The 20,757-nt window shown below is 48.0% G+C and overlaps 1 protein-coding gene across 2 annotated transcripts in view; it reads left to right on the forward strand.

Annotated features, from left to right (window-relative positions):
- Positions 1-20,757, forward strand: part of arhgef28a (Rho guanine nucleotide exchange factor (GEF) 28a) — a 571,388-nt gene that overhangs the window by 452,360 nt on the left and 98,271 nt on the right. For both annotated transcript variants that reach the window (XM_038805467.1, XM_038805468.1), the window contains 2 exons: positions 12,302-12,349; positions 19,330-19,818. In XM_038805467.1, coding sequence (XP_038661395.1) covers positions 12,302-12,349; positions 19,330-19,818 — 537 coding nt within the window. The remainder of the gene's footprint in view (positions 1-12,301; positions 12,350-19,329; positions 19,819-20,757) is intronic.

Consider the following 20,757-nt stretch of genomic DNA (forward strand, 5'->3'; position numbering starts at 1 on the left):
TCACACAGCACAGACTGCACACTCACACAGCACAGACTGCACACTCACACAGCACAGACTGCATACTCACACAGCACAGACTGCACACTCACACAGCACAGACTGCACACTCACACAGCACAGACTGCATACTCACACAGCACAGACTGCACACTCACACAGCACAGACTGCACACTCACACAGCACAGACTGCACACTCACACAGCACAGACTGCACACTCACACAGCACAGACTGCACACTCACACAGCACAGACTGCATACTCACACAGCACAGACTGCATACTCACACAGCACAGACTGCACACTCACACAGCACAGACTGCACACTCACACAGCACAGACTGCACACTCACACAGCACAGACTGCACACTCACACAGCACAGACTGCACACTCACACAGCACTGGCTACATACTCACACAGCACAGACTGAACACTCACACAGCACAGACTGCATACTCACACAGCACAGACTGCACACTGACACAGCACAGGCTGCATACTCACACAGCACAGACTGCACACTCACACAGCACTGGCTACATACTCACACAGCAGACTGCATACTCACACAGCACTGGCTACATACTCACACAGCACAGACTGAACACTCACACAGCACAGACTGCACACTCACACAGCACAGACTGCACACTCACACAGCACAGACTGCACACTCACACAGCACAGACTGCACACTCACACAGCACAGACTGCACACTCACACAGCACAGACTGCACACTCACACAGCACTGGCTACATACTCACACAGCACTGGCTACATACTCACACAGCACAGGCTACATACTCACACAGCACAGACTGAACACTCACACAGCACAGACTGCATACTCACACAGCACAGGCTACATACTCACACAGCACAGGCTACATACTCACACAGCACTGGCTACATACTCACACAGCACAGACTGAACACTCACACAGCACAGACTGCATACTCACACAGCACAGACTGCACACTCACACAGCACAGGCTGCATACTCACACAGCACAGACTGCACACTCACACAGCACAGACTGCATACTCACACAGCACAGACTGCATACTCACACAGCACTGGCTACATACTCACACAGTAGACTGCATACTCACACAGCACTGGCTACATACTCACACAGCACAGACTGAACACTCACACAGCACAGACTGAACACTCACACAGCACAGACTGAACACTCACACAGCACAGACTGCACACTCACACAGCACAGACTGCACACTCACACAGCACAGACTGCACACTCACACAGCACAGACTGCACACTCACACAGCACAGACTGCACACTCACACAGCACAGACTGCACACTCACACAGCACTGGCTACATACTCACACAGCACTGACTGAACACTCACACAGCAGACTGCATACTCACACAGCACAGACTGAACACTCACACAGCACAGACTGAACACTCACACAGCACAGACTGCACACTCACACAGCACAGACTGCACACTCACACAGCACAGACTGCACACTCACACAGCACAGACTGCACACTCACACAGCACAGACTGCACACTCACACAGCACAGACTGAACACTCACACAGCACTGGCTACATACTCACACAGCACAGACTGCACACTCACACAGCACAGACTGTACATTCGCACAGCACAGACTGCATACTCACACAGCACTGGCTACATACTCACACAGCACTGGCTACATACTCACAGCACAGGCTACATAGTCACACAGCACAGACTGCATACTCACACAGCACAGACTGCATACTCACACAGCACAGACTGCATACTCACACAGCACAGACTGCATACTCACACAGCACAGACTGCATACTCACACAGCACTGGCTACATACTCACACAGCACTGGCTACATACTCACACAGCACAGTCTGCATACTCACACAGCACAGACTGCATACTCACACAGCACTGGCTACATACTCACACAGCACAGACTGCATACTCACACAGCACAGACTGCATACTCACACAGCACAGACTGTACATTCACACAGCACAGACTGTACATTCACACAGCACAGGCTGCATACTCACACAGCACTGGCTACATACTCACACAGCACAGACTGAACACTCACACAGCACAGACTGAACACTCACACAGCACAGACTGAACACTCACACAGCACAGACTGCATACTCACACAGCACAGAGTGCAAAATCACACAGCACAGACTGCATACTCACACAGCACAGACTGAACACTCACACAGCACAGACTGCACACTCACACAGCACAGACTGCATACTCACACAGCGCAGACTGCACACTCACACAGCGCAGACTGCACACTCACAGCACAGGCTGCATACTTACACAGCACAGACTGCAAAATCACATAGCACAGACTGCATACTGACACAGCACAGACTGCATCCTCACAACACAGACTGCATACTGACACAGCACAGACTGCATACTGACACAGCACAGGCTGCATACTCACAGCACAGGCTACACAGTCACACAGCACAGACTGCAAAATCACACAGCACAGACTGCTCACTCACACAGCACAGACTGCACACTGACACAGCACAGGCTGCATACTCACACAGCACAGACTGAACACTCACACAGCACAGACTGAACACTCACACAGCACAGACTGAACACTCACACAGCACAGACTGCATACTCACACAGCACAGAGTGCAAAATCACACAGCACAGACTGCATACTCACACAGCACAGACTGCACACTCACACAGCACAGACTGCACACTCACACAGCACAGACTGCATACTCACACAGCACAGACTGCACACTCACACAGCACAGACTGCACACTCACACAGCACAGACTGCATACTCACACAGCACAGACTGCACACTCACACAGCACAGACTGCACACTCACACAGCACAGACTGCACACTCACACAGCACAGACTGCACACTCACACAGCACAGACTGCACACTCACACAGCACAGACTGCATACTCACACAGCACAGACTGCATACTCACACAGCACAGACTGCACACTCACACAGCACAGACTGCACACTCACACAGCACAGACTGCACACTCACACAGCACAGACTGCACACTCACACAGCACAGACTGCACACTCACACTGCACTGGCTACATACTCACACAGCACAGACTGAACACTCACACAGCACAGACTGCATACTCACACAGCACAGACTGCACACTGACACAGCACAGGCTGCATACTCACACAGCACAGACTGCACACTCACACAGCACTGGCTACATACTCACACAGCAGACTGCATACTCACACAGCACTGGCTACATACTCACACAGCACTGACTGAACACTCACACAGCAGACTGCATACTCACACAGCACAGACTGAACACTCACACAGCACAGACTGAACACTCACACAGCACAGACTGCACACTCACACAGCACAGACTGCACACTCACACAGCACAGACTGCACACTCACACAGCACAGACTGCACACTCACACAGCACAGACTGCACACTCACACAGCACAGACTGAACACTCACACAGCACTGGCTACATACTCACACAGCACAGACTGCACACTCACACAGCACAGACTGTACATTCGCACAGCACAGACTGCATACTCACACAGCACTGGCTACATACTCACACAGCACTGGCTACATACTCACAGCACAGGCTACATAGTCACACAGCACAGACTGCATACTCACACAGCACAGACTGCATACTCACACAGCACAGACTGCATACTCACACAGCACAGACTGCATACTCACACAGCACAGACTGCATACTCACACAGCACTGGCTACATACTCACACAGCACTGGCTACATACTCACACAGCACAGTCTGCATACTCACACAGCACAGTCTGCATACTCACACAGCACAGACTGCATACTCACACAGCACTGGCTACATACTCACACAGCACAGACTGCATACTCACACAGCACAGACTGCATACTCACACAGCACAGACTGTACATTCACACAGCACAGACTGTACATTCACACAGCACAGGCTGCATACTCACACAGCACTGGCTACATACTCACACAGCACAGACTGAACACTCACACAGCACAGACTGCACACTCACACAGCACAGACTGCACACTCACACAGCACAGACTGAACACTCACACAGCACAGACTGAACACTCACACAGCACAGACTGAACACTCACACAGCACAGACTGAACACTCACACAGCACAGACTGCATACTCACACAGCACAGACTGCATACAAACACAGCACAGACTGCATACAAACACAGCACAGACTACATACAAACACAGCACAGACTGCATACTCACACAGCACTGGCTACATACTCACACAACACTGGCTACATACTCACAGCACAGGCTACATAGTCACACAGCACAGACTGCATACTCACACAGCACTGGCTACATGCTCACACAGCACTGGCTACATGCTCACACAGCACAGACTGCATACTCACACAGCACAGACTGCATACTCACACAGCACTGGCTACATACTCACACAGCACTGGCTACATACTCACACAGCACAGGCTGCATACTCACACAGCACAGATTGTACATTCACACAGCACAGACTGCATACTCACACAGCACAGACTGCATACTCACACAGCACTGGCTACATACTCACACAGCACAGTCTGCATACTCACACAGCACAGACTGCATACTCACACAGCACAGATTGTACATTCACACAGCACAGACTGCATACTCACACAGCACAGGCTGCATACTCACACAGCACAGACTGAACACTCACACAGCACAGACTGAACACTCACACAGCACAGACTGCACACTCGCACAGGCTGCATACTCACACAGCACAGGCTACATACTCACACAGCACAGACTGAACACTCACACAGCACAGACTGAACACTCACACAGCACAGACTGAACACTCACACAGCACAGACTGCATACTCACACAGCACAGACTGCATACTCACACAGCACAGACTGCATACTGTCACAGCACAGACTGCATACTCACAGCACAGACTGCATACTCACACAGCACAGACTGCACACTCACACAGCACTGGCTACATACTCACACAGCACAGTCTGCATACTCTCACAGCACAGATTGTACATTCACACAGCACAGACTGCATACTCACACAGCACAGGCTGCATACTCACACAGCACAGACTGAACACTCACACAGCACAGACTGAACACTCACACAGCACAGACTGCATACTCACAGCACAGACTGCATACTCACACAGCACAGACTGAACACTCACACAGCACAGACTGAACACTCACACAGCACAGACTGCATACTCACACAGCACAGACTGCATACTCACACAGCACAGACTGCATACTGTCACAGCACAGACTGCATACTCACAGCACAGACTGCATACTCACACAGCACAGACTGCACACTCACACAGCACTGGCGACATACTCACACAGCACAGTCTGCATACTCTCACAGCACAGATTGTACATTCACACAGCACAGACTGCATACTCACACAGCACAGACTGCATACTCACAGCACAGACTGCATACTCACACAGCACAGACTGAACACTCACACAGCACAGACTGAACACTCACACAGCACAGACTGAACACTCACACAGCACAGACTGCATACTCACACAGCACAGACTGCATACTCACACAGCACAGACTGCATACTGTCACAGCACAGACTGCATACTCACAGCACTGGCTACATACTCACACAGCACAGGCTGCATACTCACACAGCACAGATTGTACATTCACACAGCACAGACTGCATACTCACACAGCACAGACTGCATACTCACACAGCACAGACTGCATACTCACACAGCACAGACTGCATACTCACATAGCACAGACTGCATACTCACAGCACAGACTGCATACTCACACAGCACAGACTGCATACTGACACAGCACTGGCGACATACTCACACAGCACAGTCTGCATACTCACACAGCACAGACTGCATACTCACACAGCACTGGCTACACACTCACACAGCACAGACTGCATACTCACACAGCACAGTCTGCATACTCACACAGCACAGTCTGCATACTCACACAGCACAGTCTGCATACTCACACAGCACAGTCTGCATACTCACACAGCACTGGCTACATACTCACACAGCACTGGCTACATACTCACACAGCACAGGCTACACACTCACACAGCACAGGCTACACACTCACACAGCACAGACTGAACACTCACACAGCACAGACTGAACACTCACACAGCACAGACTGCACACTCACACAGCACTGGCTACATACTCACACAGCACTGGCTACATACTCACACAGCACAGGCTACATACTCACACAGCACAGACTGAACACTCACACAGCACAGACTGAACACTCACACAGCACAGACTGCACACTCACACAGCACAGACTGCACACTCACACAGCACAGACTGCACACTCACACAGCACTGGCTACATACTCACACAGCACTGGCTACATACTCACACAGCACAGACTGCACACTCACACAGCACAGACTGCACACTCACACAGCACAGACTGAACACTCACACAGCACAGGCTACATACTCACACAGCACAGACTGAACACTCACACAGCACAGACTGAACACTCACACAGCACAGACTGCACACTCACACAGCACAGACTGCACACTCACACAGCACTGGCTACATACTCACACAGCACTGGCTACATACTCACACAGCACAGGCTACATACTCACACAGCACAGTCTGCATACTCACACAGCACAGGCTGCACACTCACACAGCACAGACTGCACACTCACACAGCACAGACTGCACACTCACACAGCACTGGCTACATACTCACACAGCACTGGCTACATACTCACACAGCACAGGCTACATACTCACACAGCACAGACTGAACACTCACACAGCACAGACTGAACACTCACACAGCACAGGCTACATACTCACACAGCACAGACTGAACACTCACACAGCACAGACTGAACACACACAGCACAGACTGAACACACACAGCACAGACTGAACACTCACACAGCACAGACTACATACACAGCACAGACTGAACACTCACAGCACAGACTGCATACTCACACAGCACCGACTGAACACTCACACAGCACAGGCTACATACTCACACAGCACAGACTGAACACTCACACAGCACAGACTGAACACTCACACAGCACAGACTGCATACTCACACAGCACAGACTGCATACTCACACTGCAAAGACTGAACGTTCACACAGCACAGGCTGATACTCACACAGCATAGACTGCATACTCACACAGCACAGACTGCACACTCACACAGCACAGACTGCACACTCACACAGCACAGACTGCATACTCACACTGCAAAGACTGAACGTTCACACAGCACAGACTGCATACTCACACAGCACAGACTGCATACTCACACAGCACAGACTGCATACTCACACAGTACAGACTGCATACTCACACAGCACAGGCTGCACACTCACACAGCACAGGCATCTATCTTTTTAAGTATTTCATAGGTTTCACTGAAATCACCACTCATTCTTCGAAACACTAGAGAATACAGGCCCAATTTCCCCAATCTCTATTCGTAGGGCAGTCCCACCATGCCAGGGACAAGCCTGGTGAACATTTGTTGCCCTCCCTCTGTGTCAATAATATGTTTGCTGAGGTATAGGGATCAAATTGCACACAGTCCTACAGTACTCCAGGTGTGGTCTAACCAAAGTTCTGTACAATTGAAGCAGGACTTTACTACTCCTGTACTCAAATCCGCTTGCGATAAAAGCTAAAATACTATTTGCCGCCTTAATATCTTGTCAGACCTGCATGTTAGCTTTCAGTGACTTATTGAAGTCACCTAAAGGACACCTTTAGTACCTTTGTACATCTACACTTTTTAAACTCTCACCATTTAAGAAATACTCTGCACACCTATTCCTCCTACCAAAGTGGTTTACCTCACTTTTTTCCACATTATATTCCATCTGCCATGTTCCTGTCCACTCATTAAGTCTGCCCAAATCCCCTTGATACCTCTTTGCATCTTCCTCACAACATACTTTCCCACCGAGCTTTGTGTCATTCGTGATGCCAATCGTTAGAATGTCCTGCTTACATACATCTATACGTGCATCACACCGGCACAGACTTTAATATGCGGGGTTGCGAAATTGTTTGGCAGGCAGATCGTAGATGAACCCCCATGCAGATTCCTGATATGGAGATGATATGCTCGCAATCTTTGAATTTGCAGTTACATATAAGGATTTCCTTATGCATCTTAATGCATTTTATCCCACAATGAAATTCACTTTTGAGATGGAGCAGTGTAACATGCTCCATTTCCTTGAGGGGTCGATTTAGAAATCCACTAATAGTTTCTCCACTGCGGTTTACCACAAGCAAACATTCACCAATCAATATATGCATTTGGAATAGTATAGCTCTCAGTACTTTAAAATTGGCCTTACCAGCAATCTTGTAAGTCGAGCCCTTGCCATTTTCTAACCTTGCAAACTCAAGGCAGAAAAAGAGAATCATGCAGGATTCACAGGGGGCTTGACAGGGTAGATGCGGAGAGGATGTTTCACTTGTGAGCTAGTCTCGAACCATGGAATCATAGAATTTACAGTGCAGAAGGAAGACATTCGGCCCATCGAGTCTGCACCGGTTCCTCCCAAGCCCACACCTGCACCCTATCCCTGTAACTCCACCTAACCTAAATTTATCATGGCCAATCCACCTAAGCTGCACATCTTTGGACTGTGGGAGGAGACCGGAGCACCTGAAGGAAACCCATGCAGACATGGGGAGGACGTGCAGGCTCCGCACAGACAATGACCCAAGCAGAGTATTGAACCTGGGACCCTGGAGCTGTGAAGCAACAGTGCTAGCTACTGTGCTACCGTGCCGCCCAGAGGACGAGAGGATGTAATCTCAGAGTAAGGGATCATCCATTTAATACAGAGATGAGGAGAAATTTCTTCCCTCAGTTGGTAGAAAATTTATGGAATTCTTTGCTACGGAGAGCTATTGGAGCTGCGTCGTTAAGTATGTTCAACGCTGAAATCGACAGATTATGAATCAGCAAGGCAATCGAGGGTTTCAGGAATAAGGCAGGAAATTGAAGTTGAGGACTATCGGGCCAGCTATAATCGCATTGAATGGCGGAGCAGACTTTTTTTTAAAATTTAGATTACCCAATTATTTTTTCCAATCAAGGGGCAATTTAGCGTGGCCAATCCACCTACTCTGCACATTTTTGGGTTGTGGGGGCGAAACCCACGCAGACACGGGGAGAATGTGCAAACTCCACACAGACAGTGACCCAGAGCCGGGATCGAACCTGGGACCTCAGCGCCGTGAGGTGGTTGTGCTAACCACTAGGTCACCGTGCTGCCCCATGGCTGAGCAGACTTGATGGGCAAAGTGGCCTACTTCTGCTCCTACATCTTACGGACTTATGGCCAAAGCTGTCCTGCAAGACAATGGCTATCCAGATCAGGTCAATGCTATGCATTGCGCCACTTTCAGAACTGAAAAGTGCCTTGTCCACCTCAAGCTATCCAGGAAAGGCAACATATCTCAAACATTTGGGGAACAGTTTAAGCAAGCTATGCGAGGCATTGGGTATCGGTCGAGTCGGGAAGCCGTATTCACTGTAAGTTTATAGTCGCCGCACAAGCGAACTGTGGCATCTGGCTTCATTACAGGTACAATTGGTGCTGTCCAGTCAGCGAAACGGACGGGATTGATGATACCCAAAGTTACCAGTCGAGTGAGCTCCTCTTCTACCATCTCGAGCAAGGCGTAAGGCACCGGGCGTGCCCGGAAAAATGCGGCGTGACTTCTGGTTCGACTTGGATATGGGCTACAGCCACTTTTATTTTCCCCAAACCTGGCTGGAATACATCTGGGTACCGTCCTCGCACCTCAGTCAACCCTCCAGAAACTGTTTGGGGATGTGCTGCCACTGCAACTGTAAATGGCGCAACCAGTCCTGACCCAACAGGCTGGGCCCATGGCCGCGCACCACGACAAGTGGGAAACGCCCCTCCTGGCATCCATAAACAACAGGGGTCATCGTAGTTCCTGCAATGTCCAATGGTTCCCCCATGTAGGTGGCCAACCTGGCCTGTGTGTTGGTTAATGTCAGGGTCTGTATACCCTGTTTGATGCGGTCGAATGTCCTCTGGGCGAGTGTCCAGTGTCCAACTCCATCTCAAGCGGGTGACCATTGACCCGTACTGTCACCTTAATGGGGGCCACACGGGGAGCTGCCACACAATGCAGCTGCAGTCAGTCATCCTCCATTTCCACGTCCTCGAGAGTAGTCGCCACAGGTTCATCCAAATGAAAGGTACGGGGCTGGCCCCAGTTTCGGTCGGAATGACGGCGCCTCTGGCGCCCCCAGGACCGGCGTCCGCGACGGGGTCGGCGCCTCCAAGTCTGACACGGACATGGCTCCTCATCCATTGGTTCTGGAGAAGGCTCCCTTCGGGGAGGAATGTCCAACGGCCACTGGCGTCGATCCGGACATCGCCTCACCCAAGGTACCGCAGGGGTACAGGGCGACGCTTTCGGATGGAAGGGGTTGCGCTCCAAGGCATGCACCTCTATTCCCTGTAGCTCCAGCACTCCTCGTTCTGCGCTCTCTCGGGACAATACTATTTGAATGGCCTGTTGAAAAGTCAATGTTGGCTCGGCTAACAACTTTCTCTGGGTGGCCGCGTTGTTAATACCGCAAACCAAACGGTCGCATAACATTTCTGACAAGGTCTCACCATAGTCACAGTACTCTGCAATCCTGCGTAGCCCGGATAGAAAGTCGGCAAGGGATTCTCCTGGGGTCCTCTCAGCGGTATTAAACTGGTAACGTTGGACTATCGTGGATGGGTTAAAATGTTGCCCCACTAAGTTCACAAGTTCATCAAACGTTTTGGCGTCCGGCACAGCTGGGTACGTAAGGCCCCTAATCAGCCCAAATGTATGCGGGCAGCAGGCGGTGAGCAATATGACCACCTGCCGCTCGTTTTCAGTGATGTTGTTTGCAGAAATAGTAACGCACCGTTGTGCGTACTGGTTCCAGCTTTCCAGCGCAGCATCAAGAACATCCAAACGTCCATACGGAGGCATGGTGTAATAGAAAACAACTTCCAACCTGTATCCAACAAAAATCCAGGGAGGTGGCTTCAGCAGTGTAGACAGTTATTCACTTTAACCCTCGTCGCCAGTTTTGTGAGGGCCACGAAGAATCCATCACCAGTTTTCAGGATATATATACACAGCAACTTCCCTTGCTGCTCACTCCTCTCTCTCTCTGCTGGTTCCAAACTGGCCAGCTCTATTTATGCAGGGAGTCTGCTAATAATTTCTCTGCCCCCCCCCCCCTCATTGGGGAAGCTCATACTCCCAAAGGATTGTGGGATTGTCATTAGTCCCCAGCCAATGGTGAGCAGGCAGGTTATAACACAGATATATACAGATGCGTAAAGGTAACACAAGTTACAAAATCTATCTGAAACTCTAATGCTCACAGTAAGTACACAGTCCATGTAAATCATCTCCGCAATCTGCTCGCATGTCCAGTTAGAGAGAGGTTTAAATTTTCTCCTTTCACCTTAGAGTATAATCATCAACTGAATTAAACACTGCTGTTCTGACTTTGTGGGTTTGCCTCTCTGGACTCCTGTTGCTAGGCAACAGCAGTTTTTTTTCTCTACTTTGTTTATTTAACTTTCCTAAATTGCTTCCAGCATCATAAAACCTAATTATAAGTGCAGGTATATGAACAGTTCCAGACCCCACTCTAAGTGAAACTAGATCCAGGTTTAACCCACAAATAAAAATATAAATTAAACTCAAATCCAAATCTTATTCTTAACACTCACAAACACAAATGCACCTTACTTGACTATCTCTATTTCCTAACACTGTGATGAGGGAATTCAAAACATGGGAGCATAATATCAAAATTAGAATGACGCTGGTTGAACCTGTCAGCATTATTAACACATAAATGGTAGTGGACAGCTGGTACACATTTCCCCAAAAACCATGTGTTGGTCCAATTGAAATTTTCAAGACTTGAGAAGATAAATTTTGTTAGTCCAGAGTATTGAAGGATATGAAGAAAAAGTTAAGTAAATGGTACGTGTCAGCCATGATCTAGAAAAATATCGGAACAGGCTGGAATGGTTGAAGACTCTGCCCTCCAAATAAAGACCAGGCATTACCATTTTGAAATGTTGTTTCTAACTTGATTTTATTTTCTTGTTATAGATTGTTCACAGTGTTCAAAATATTACTCAGCTTCTCTACAGTTTGCAGGTGAGTTAGTTTTGTCTGTGATCAGATTTGTGTGTTTTGAAGTGATTGTCCTTCACTGCTAGAAGCTATTGCTATAGTGCTCCAGGTCACCAGCGGATATTCATAAAATGCCTACAGTGCACAAGTAGGCCATTTGGCCCATCGGATTTGCACCAACCCTTTAAAAGACCACTCCACAAAGAGATTCCCCACCCTATCCCTGTGATCCCACACATTGATCATGGCCAATCCACCTCACCTGCAAATCCTTGGACTGTGGGAGGAAACCCACGCAGACACGGGGAGAACATGCAACCTCCGCACAGACAGTCACCCAAGGCCGGAATTGAACCAGGCGCTGTAAGGCGTCAGTACTAACCACACGCCACCAATTTTGAAACGGTAATGGGGGCTCCATGACATAATTCCTGTTACGCAAAAAGCTGCTTTATTTTTAAATTGGATACCTATGAACCCAAACCATTATCACCGTGTTTGTGTATATGTGAGGACATTGCCCTATGTTTTGTATCAAATTATTACAATAAATTGCTCGGTTAAAAACATCACAGGTTTGTACAATGCTGAGCTCAATTACAATCATGTTGGCAATGAATCTTAACCCCAGTTACAGATAGCCATAGCATTAAAAGACTAATTATATTTTTCTCAGAGCTGTTTGTTAGGTTGGCTGCCAGATCCAGAACAGATTTTCTTAATTTTAAAAATGTTATCCATGAGTGCTCACTAACGTGTGCAGGAGACGCTTTCATACACTGATGTTAATCAAGCATTCTCTCCTCTTACAAAGTTCAGGGTCAATGCAATTGAGAAATTACCCTCACCACATCTTGTCAGGCCCAACCTCAGAAGAGCAACTTATATTAGATTTGTGTGACCTTTCTGTTTTGCTCAGTACCTGATCTTATTGCCTTTCAAAGAATGTATGCCGAATTAGTGGCAATCATGTGGAAACGGTTCCTTGGATTTGAAAGTTTGTAAGCCTTTTTGATAGATTGAAAATTATTTCACACAAGTTTTTTTTCCCCAATATCCCATTCAAAATATTTAATCTTTCTAATTTACATTAGTTCAAACCCAATGTGTTACCCATTTATTTTGTGAGTTTAAAGATCAAGGCACACCTACAGTATAATAAGACTTCCAGGTAGCATGTATTTGGAGATTAAAATGCATTGTGCACAACATACGTCAGCTGAAAAACAAGTAATCTTGTGCACTATTATATTGATAAAGTAGGATACAAATAAATTAGATTAAGCTAATTCAGGGCCAGAGTTTTATTGGTGCGAGTGTACGCCTAGCTATAATGGTACTGGAGCAACAATTTCTGAGCGCAAACTATGCCATGGCCTATTGTGAAATTAAATTTGGTAAATCTGGGATTTGGTGTATTTGGCAAAGGTAGAGCTATGGATGAAAGATTGAGAGCAGTCAAAGTCAGGATTTTGCTGACTTGACCACAGAGTCAGAAATTAAACAAGAAGAGTCTGGCAGAGATCCCTAACAGGCTCCAGGAGCAAGGGTGCTTCTCAAAACCCTCTGGTCTCCTGCTGGCTTGTTCTTACCCTTGCCCCCAAACAAATCCACGGCACCCACCTCTCCCCACCATGAAACAGACCTCATTACATCGGAATATAGGGCTTAGAGGCAGGAGTAGGCTATTCGGCCCTTTGAGTCTGCTCTAGCAATCAATAAGAACACGGCTGATCTGGTTGTGGTCTTAGTTCCGCTGTCCTGTAACCACGCATAACCCTTCACTCCCTTGTCCATCAGAAATCTGACTGACTCAGCTTTGAATAAATTCAGTGACGCAGCCTCCACAGACTGACGATGCTCTGAGAGAAAAAAAAAATCTCATCTCAGTCTTAAAGGGGGATCTCCTATTCTTAAACTGTATCCCTTAGTTCAAATCACCCACACAAGAACAAATATCCTCTTGGTAGCCACATGATTATGTCCCCTCAGGACCTTATATGTTTCAAAAAGATCACCTTTCGCTCTTCTAAACTCCAGTTGATATAGTCCAAACCTATAACAGCACGGTAGCATTGTGGTTAGCACTCTTGCTTCACAGCTCCAGGGTCCCAGGTTCGATTCCTGGCTTGGGTCACTGTCTGTGCGGAGTCTGCATGTTCTCCCTGTGTGTGCGTGGGTTTCCTCCGGGTGATCCGGTTTCCTCCCACAGTCCAAAGATGTGCAGGTTAGGTGGATTGGCCATGCTAAATTGTCCTTAATGTCCAAAATGGCCCTTAGTGTTAGGTGGGGTTATGGGGATAGGATGGAGGTGTGGACTTGGGTAGGGTGCTCTTTCCAAGAGCCAGTGCAGACTCGATGGGCTGAATGGCCTCCTTCTGCACTGTAAATTCTATGAATTCTATATAACCTTTAATCTTTCTTCAAAGGATAAGCCCTTCACCCCAGGAGTGAGTTGCGTGAACCTTCACTGAGCTGCTTCAAACAACATTATATATTCTTTCAAATTAAGACCAAGACTGTACACTGTATTCCAGATGTGCTGCGGGATTCTCCGACCGCCCGCCTAGTTGGAGAACCACCGGGGGGGGGGGGGGGGGGGGGGGGGGGGGTGGGGGGGGGGGGGGGGCGTGAATCCCACTCCCGTCGGCTGCCGAATTCTCCGGCTCCGGAGATTTGGCGAGGGCGGGAATCGCGCCGCACCGGTCGGCAGCTGCTGACAGCAGCCCCCCGGCGATTCTCCGGCCTGCGATGGGCCGAGTGGCTGCCCGTTTTCACCTGTCCCGCCGGCGTATGTTACGACAGGTATTTACTGGCGGGACCTGGCTCCAGGGTGGCCTACGGGGTCCTCGGGGGGGGGGGGGGGGGGGGGGGGGGGGGGGGGGGGAGATCTGGCCCCAAGGGGTGCCCCCATGGTAGCCTGGCCCGCAATCGGAGCCCACCGATCCGCGGGCGGGCCTGTGCTGTGGGGGCATTATATTCCTCTGCGCCAGCTGGTCTAACAGTCCGTGATGGTCGGCGAGGAGCTGAACCCCCCCCCCCTGCGTTTGCGCTGGGATGACACCAGCATACACTGGTGCTCCCTCACATGCGCCAACAAGCGCCGGCCGGCGGAGGCCCTTCAGCGCGAGTTGCGCAAACCACACCAGCGGGCTGAGCTCATGAAGGTGCGGAGGATTCGGGACGGCCCGACGCCGGAGTGGTTCACGCCACTCCTTCGAGCAGGAGTTGCCCGCCCCGCCGGTTTCCGAAGAATCCCACCCGTGGTCTCACCAAGCCTCTCTACAGCTGCAGTAAAACATCCCTATTTCTATTTTCCATTCCCCTTGCAATAAACACCAACATTTGGTTTGCCATCCTAATCATTGGCAGCACCTGCCTACTAACGTTTTGTACCAGGGCACCCTGATCTCTTTGCATCACCTAGTTCTGCAATCTCTCTCCATTTAAATAATAGGGTAGAACGGTAGCACAATGGTTAGCACTATTGCCTCACAGCACCAGGGTCCCAGTTCGATTCCCGGCTTGGGCCACTGTCTGTGTGGAGTCTGCACATTCTCCCCGTGTCTGCGTGCTTTTCCTCTGGGTGCTCCGGTTTCCTCCCGCAAGTCCCAAAAGATGTGCTTTTAGGTAATTTGGACATTCTGAATTCTCCCTCAGTGTACCTGAACAGGCACTATAGTGTGGTGACTAGGGGATTTTCACAGTAACTTCATTGCAGTGTTAATGTAAGAGTACTTGTGGCAATAATTTTTTTTTTAAATTTTATTATAAATTTAGTGTACCCATTTAATGTTTTCCAATTCAGGGGCAATTTAGAGTGGCCAATCCACCTGGCCTGCACATCTTTGGGTTGTGGGGTCGAAACCCACGCAAACACGGGCAGAATGTGCAAACTCCACATGGACTGTGATCCAGAGCAGGGATCGAACCTGGGACCTCGGCGCCGTGAGACAGCAGGGCTAACCCTCTGCGCCACTGTGCTGCCCTTACTTGTGGCAATAATAAAGATTATTATTATTACTGCTTTTCTATTCTTCCTGCCAAAATGGTCGGCACGGTAGCACAGTGGTTAGCACTGTTGCTTCACAGCCACAGGGTCCCAGGTTCGATTCCCGGCTTGGGTCACTATCTGTGCGGAGTCTGCACGTTCTCCCTGTGTCTGCACTGGTTTCCTCCGGGTGCTCGGGTTTCCTCCCACAGTCCCGAAAGGCGTGTTATTAGGTAATTTGGACATTCTGAATTGTCCCTCTGTGTCCCCGAACAGGTGCCGGAATGTGGCGACTAGAGGTTTTCACAGTAACTTCATTGCTGTGTTAATGTAAGCCTACTTGTGACAATAAAGATTATTCTCATTATTACAGATTCACATTTTCGCACATCATACTCCATCTGCCAATTTTTCTGCCCACTCACTTAACCTGTCTAGATCCCTTTGCAGACTGTCTCCTTCCTCTTGACAATTTACTTCCATATCTATTGTGTCCCATACATTCAGTCCCATCATCCAGATGATTAATATACTACCCACAGCTTACAACCCAATAAAGACCCATTCATTCCTATTGTCTGCCATTCCAACCATGCCGGCACCAGCGGAGAATCGTGTGCCAGTGTCGGGTAGCGGGCCCGGTCACCGGGATCCCGCCCATGATTATACAATGCCACCCGCGTTAAATAAGGGTCCTCAGTGGGGAATGCACAGCCAAGGCCGCACATAACACCGTTTTCTACACAAAGGAGCTCTGTTCACTGGAACTCCTCAGTATAACTTAGAGATCAGGGCACCATTTTTAAGTCACCGAGGCCCCTGTCATGACCGCAACGTCCCCCAAGCTTCAACACATTCTGGGAGGGTCTTCCCCCCCCCCCCCCCCCCCCCCCCCCCCCCGGGCCATCACCTGCGCAGAGCACCCAGGCCCGATCACCAGCACACAGAAAATCTCAGCTTAGCACATTGGCAGTGCCAACATGGCATGCTGACAGAGCCCGTCAGCTGGGCGTGCAACCAGGCCAGGGCACCTTGGCAGTGCACATCTGTAGGTTCCCCTTATCTACCTTCCCTGTTGCTTCCTCAAAAGCTCTGATAGCAATTTTCCTTTCACAAAGTTATGCTGACTCTATCTGATCACATTATGTTTTTCTAAGTATTCTGTTTAATAATGGATTCTAGCAATTTCATTCTGACGAATGTTACAAACTAGCCTGTTGTTTCTGCTTTCTGTCTCCCTACTTTCGTGAATACAATGTTACATTAGCTATTTTCCAATCCACTAGGTTCCTTCTAAGGAATTTTGGATGATTATAACCAATGCATCAACTATCATTGTAGCCACTTCTTTTAAGGTCCTAGAATACAAGCCATGTGTTCTGGGGGACTTGTTAATCTTTAGGTCTATTCGTTTTCCCTTGTGATTGATTTAACTCCCTCCCTTCTGTTCACCTCTTGATTTTCAAGTATCTTTGGGAAGTTTTCTAAGTTGAGTTTTCATGTTCTACACGTGTCTTTGTCAGTTTCCTCTGGTTGCACCAGTTTCCTCCCACAATCCAGAGATGTGCAGGTTAAGTGGACTGGCCATGCTAAATTGCCCCTTAGGGATGTGCAGGTAAGAAGGGGCTATGGGGATAGGGCACGGGAGTGGGCTTGGGTAGAATACTCAGTGGGTCGGTGTAGACTTGATGGGCCAAATGCCCTCCTTCTGCACTTAGGCATGATTTAAAGTCTTATACAGTGAAGACAGATACAAAGTACTGTTTAAGATTGCTGCCATTTCCTTGTTTTCCATGATCAATTTCCCAGACGCACTCTCTAGATGACCGGTGGTAGCTTTAGTTACTCTTTGCTGACTATGCTCTAGCCGGCCAATTTTGCTTCTGAACAGCAAGCTGAAGCAGAGTGCTTGTTTGATGCCCACATCTCATTGAAAATATGAGGCAAGAAGCAAGTAGTGCCATAGAACACTTGTCTTCCTTTTGAGTGGGCACACCTTTGACAGTCTGTCCATTCAGTGCCCAACCCAAAGGTGCTCCCATGCATTGTGGCTGAGCACAAAATTGGACAACGTCCTGGTGAGGAGATATGAATTCACTCAATATTGACTCCAACCTTGTGGATTGACGGCAGAAAAGTAATCATGAAAGCTTTCAGATTGTTACTGAAAACTCTTATTTAATTTGTGTTCTTCCAAGCCTACCCAGTTTGGCCTCTATTTTAATGCATTCTGGGCAATAGTGCTATGTTGCCAATTTTTTGTAAATGTTCCACCTTGATTGGAATCCAAGGGGTATCTTAAAACAGCCTCAAACCCAGTTTGAATTCCACATGTTTAATTTCCAGCAGGTGCTATTCCTTTCTAAACATTTCATGCACTTGAACTAAATTCCTCTCATTTCAGTATTTCCTCAACTGGTGAGTTAATGCCTGAATCAAAGTACAAAGGGATGCGTACGTTAAATGTTTGTATGCCAAGAGCCCCAATCAGGAAATATATCCACTTGCTGTAAAAAGAGACACGTCAAAGCTTTTCTTTTTGCACTCATCAGGACATTTTGTAAGAATACCAATGTCAGCAGAAACCAACAGTTTATACTTTATGAGATGAAACTCATGAAAGATGTGCTTGTTAGGCGAATTGGACATTCTGAATTCTCCCTCTGTGTCCCCGAATAGGCGGTGCCGGAGTGTGGCAACTAGGGGTTTTTCTTGATTACGGTGTTAATGTAAGCCTACATGTGACACTAATACAGATTATTATTATTATTAATTGGTTGGCAAGTAGACTCTGATTGGTAGAGGCGTTGCCATGGAGAATGCGCCAGGTGACTGACCGTTAACTGCCAAGCTACAAACCACATCCCTTAAATAAGTTTTAAAAAGTATTTTTTTCAGCACTACTCATGTTCTGTTCTACTGAATGACAAAATATACCCACATTTATATAGGACTGCACAAAGCTGATTTCCACAATTTGTGTACAGTGGTTGACCTTTCACTTTTGTTTCAGGCTGCAGTGACCATACAGGACAGTTACATAGAAGTGCAACGACTGGTCTTGCAGGAGCGTGAGCGATTAGCTCACATACAAGGCCCCCGAGGAAACCTACTTCTCGAGCAAGAGAAACAGCGCAATATGGAGAAACAAAGGGAAGAGCTGGCAAACGTGCGCAAACTTCAGAATCAGCTGCACCATGAGCAGCAGCACTGGGAGCTAGAATGCGAACGCAGGCAGCGGGAACAGGAAGCGCAAGAGAACAGACTGCAGCAACGCGAGCAGGAATGTCAACAGAGGGCAGAGCAGATGTGGCGGGAACGGGAAGAGCTGGAGAGCCAGTGGAAAGAGTATCAACAAAATCTGGAGAGACTGAGGGAAGGCATGAGAATGGTGGAAAAGGAAAGGGACAAGCTGGAGACAGAACAGAGGCATCAAAATACCTGGAAGCATAGTCGACAAAGGAGCCTGCCAGTAATGATGCCCCCACAAGAAGCCAGTCAGGTACAATATAAAGTTAGGATTGTAAATTGATAAAGGAGTTCCCCTGAAACTTGCAAACACAAGAAGTAGTGCACCTCATTCAATGATCACTATTTGCCCTTTGCTAGAAAAACATGAGGATCAAACATATAAAACTCCTTTTGTTACACATTTTATGCTTGCAATTAAACAAAGAAATGACACACAAAAGAAGTCCACACAATGAAGTCAAGCCCTTATTTTTTTGAAACGACTGAACATTTGCTTATAGTATAGACGATGATGGACAAAGTGGGTTCGCCGTGGGTATAAATGATAAGCATTCACACAACAATTAGATTTTTGTGCAATATGTCATGAGTATCCTGATACTGAATCCATTCAAAATGGTTTTAATTTTGTCGAACAACAGAAAACTGTCTGCCGTCAAGTTTGTGTGATTAACAACAGCAATGACATGCTGTTATGATAAACAGAGCTCCACAGACAACATAATAGTGTGATCCTTATAGGAAATCTCGAAAGAATAGCTTACTGTGGGAACTGTGTGCTGTTTTTGTATTATTAGCAAGTTACTCCCAGAATAAGTATTTCCTTTTGATTTTTAATGGTTGTTAAATTTAGAAAACAAAAGAAACCCATCCATCATTTGCTGGGTATCAGTTTAACAGAAAGGCTAATAATGATGGTTAGATAACTGACATTTCCCTTGGGTTCAATTCCTGAATGCAACACCAGTATTTGTCCTTCCCTGCAGGCAGCTTCATCTCTTTTAGGAGTAGGGAAATATTCTGATAATTTAGCAACAAGAACCAGTCGGGAATCTGAGAAACAACAGCCTGAATTTTACCTCCTTTCTGGTGGGCTTTCAGGTAGGGGGGAGCGCAAAATTGTGTGGCCGAGATTCCCTCTGGGATCCCACATGCCAGGATCATGACAAGATTTTGAATGGAGCGGGAA

The sequence above is a fragment of the Scyliorhinus canicula genome, chromosome 8, assembly GCF_902713615.1.
Source record: "Scyliorhinus canicula chromosome 8, sScyCan1.1, whole genome shotgun sequence".
In the NCBI taxonomy this organism is placed as follows: Eukaryota; Metazoa; Chordata; class Chondrichthyes; order Carcharhiniformes; family Scyliorhinidae; genus Scyliorhinus; species Scyliorhinus canicula.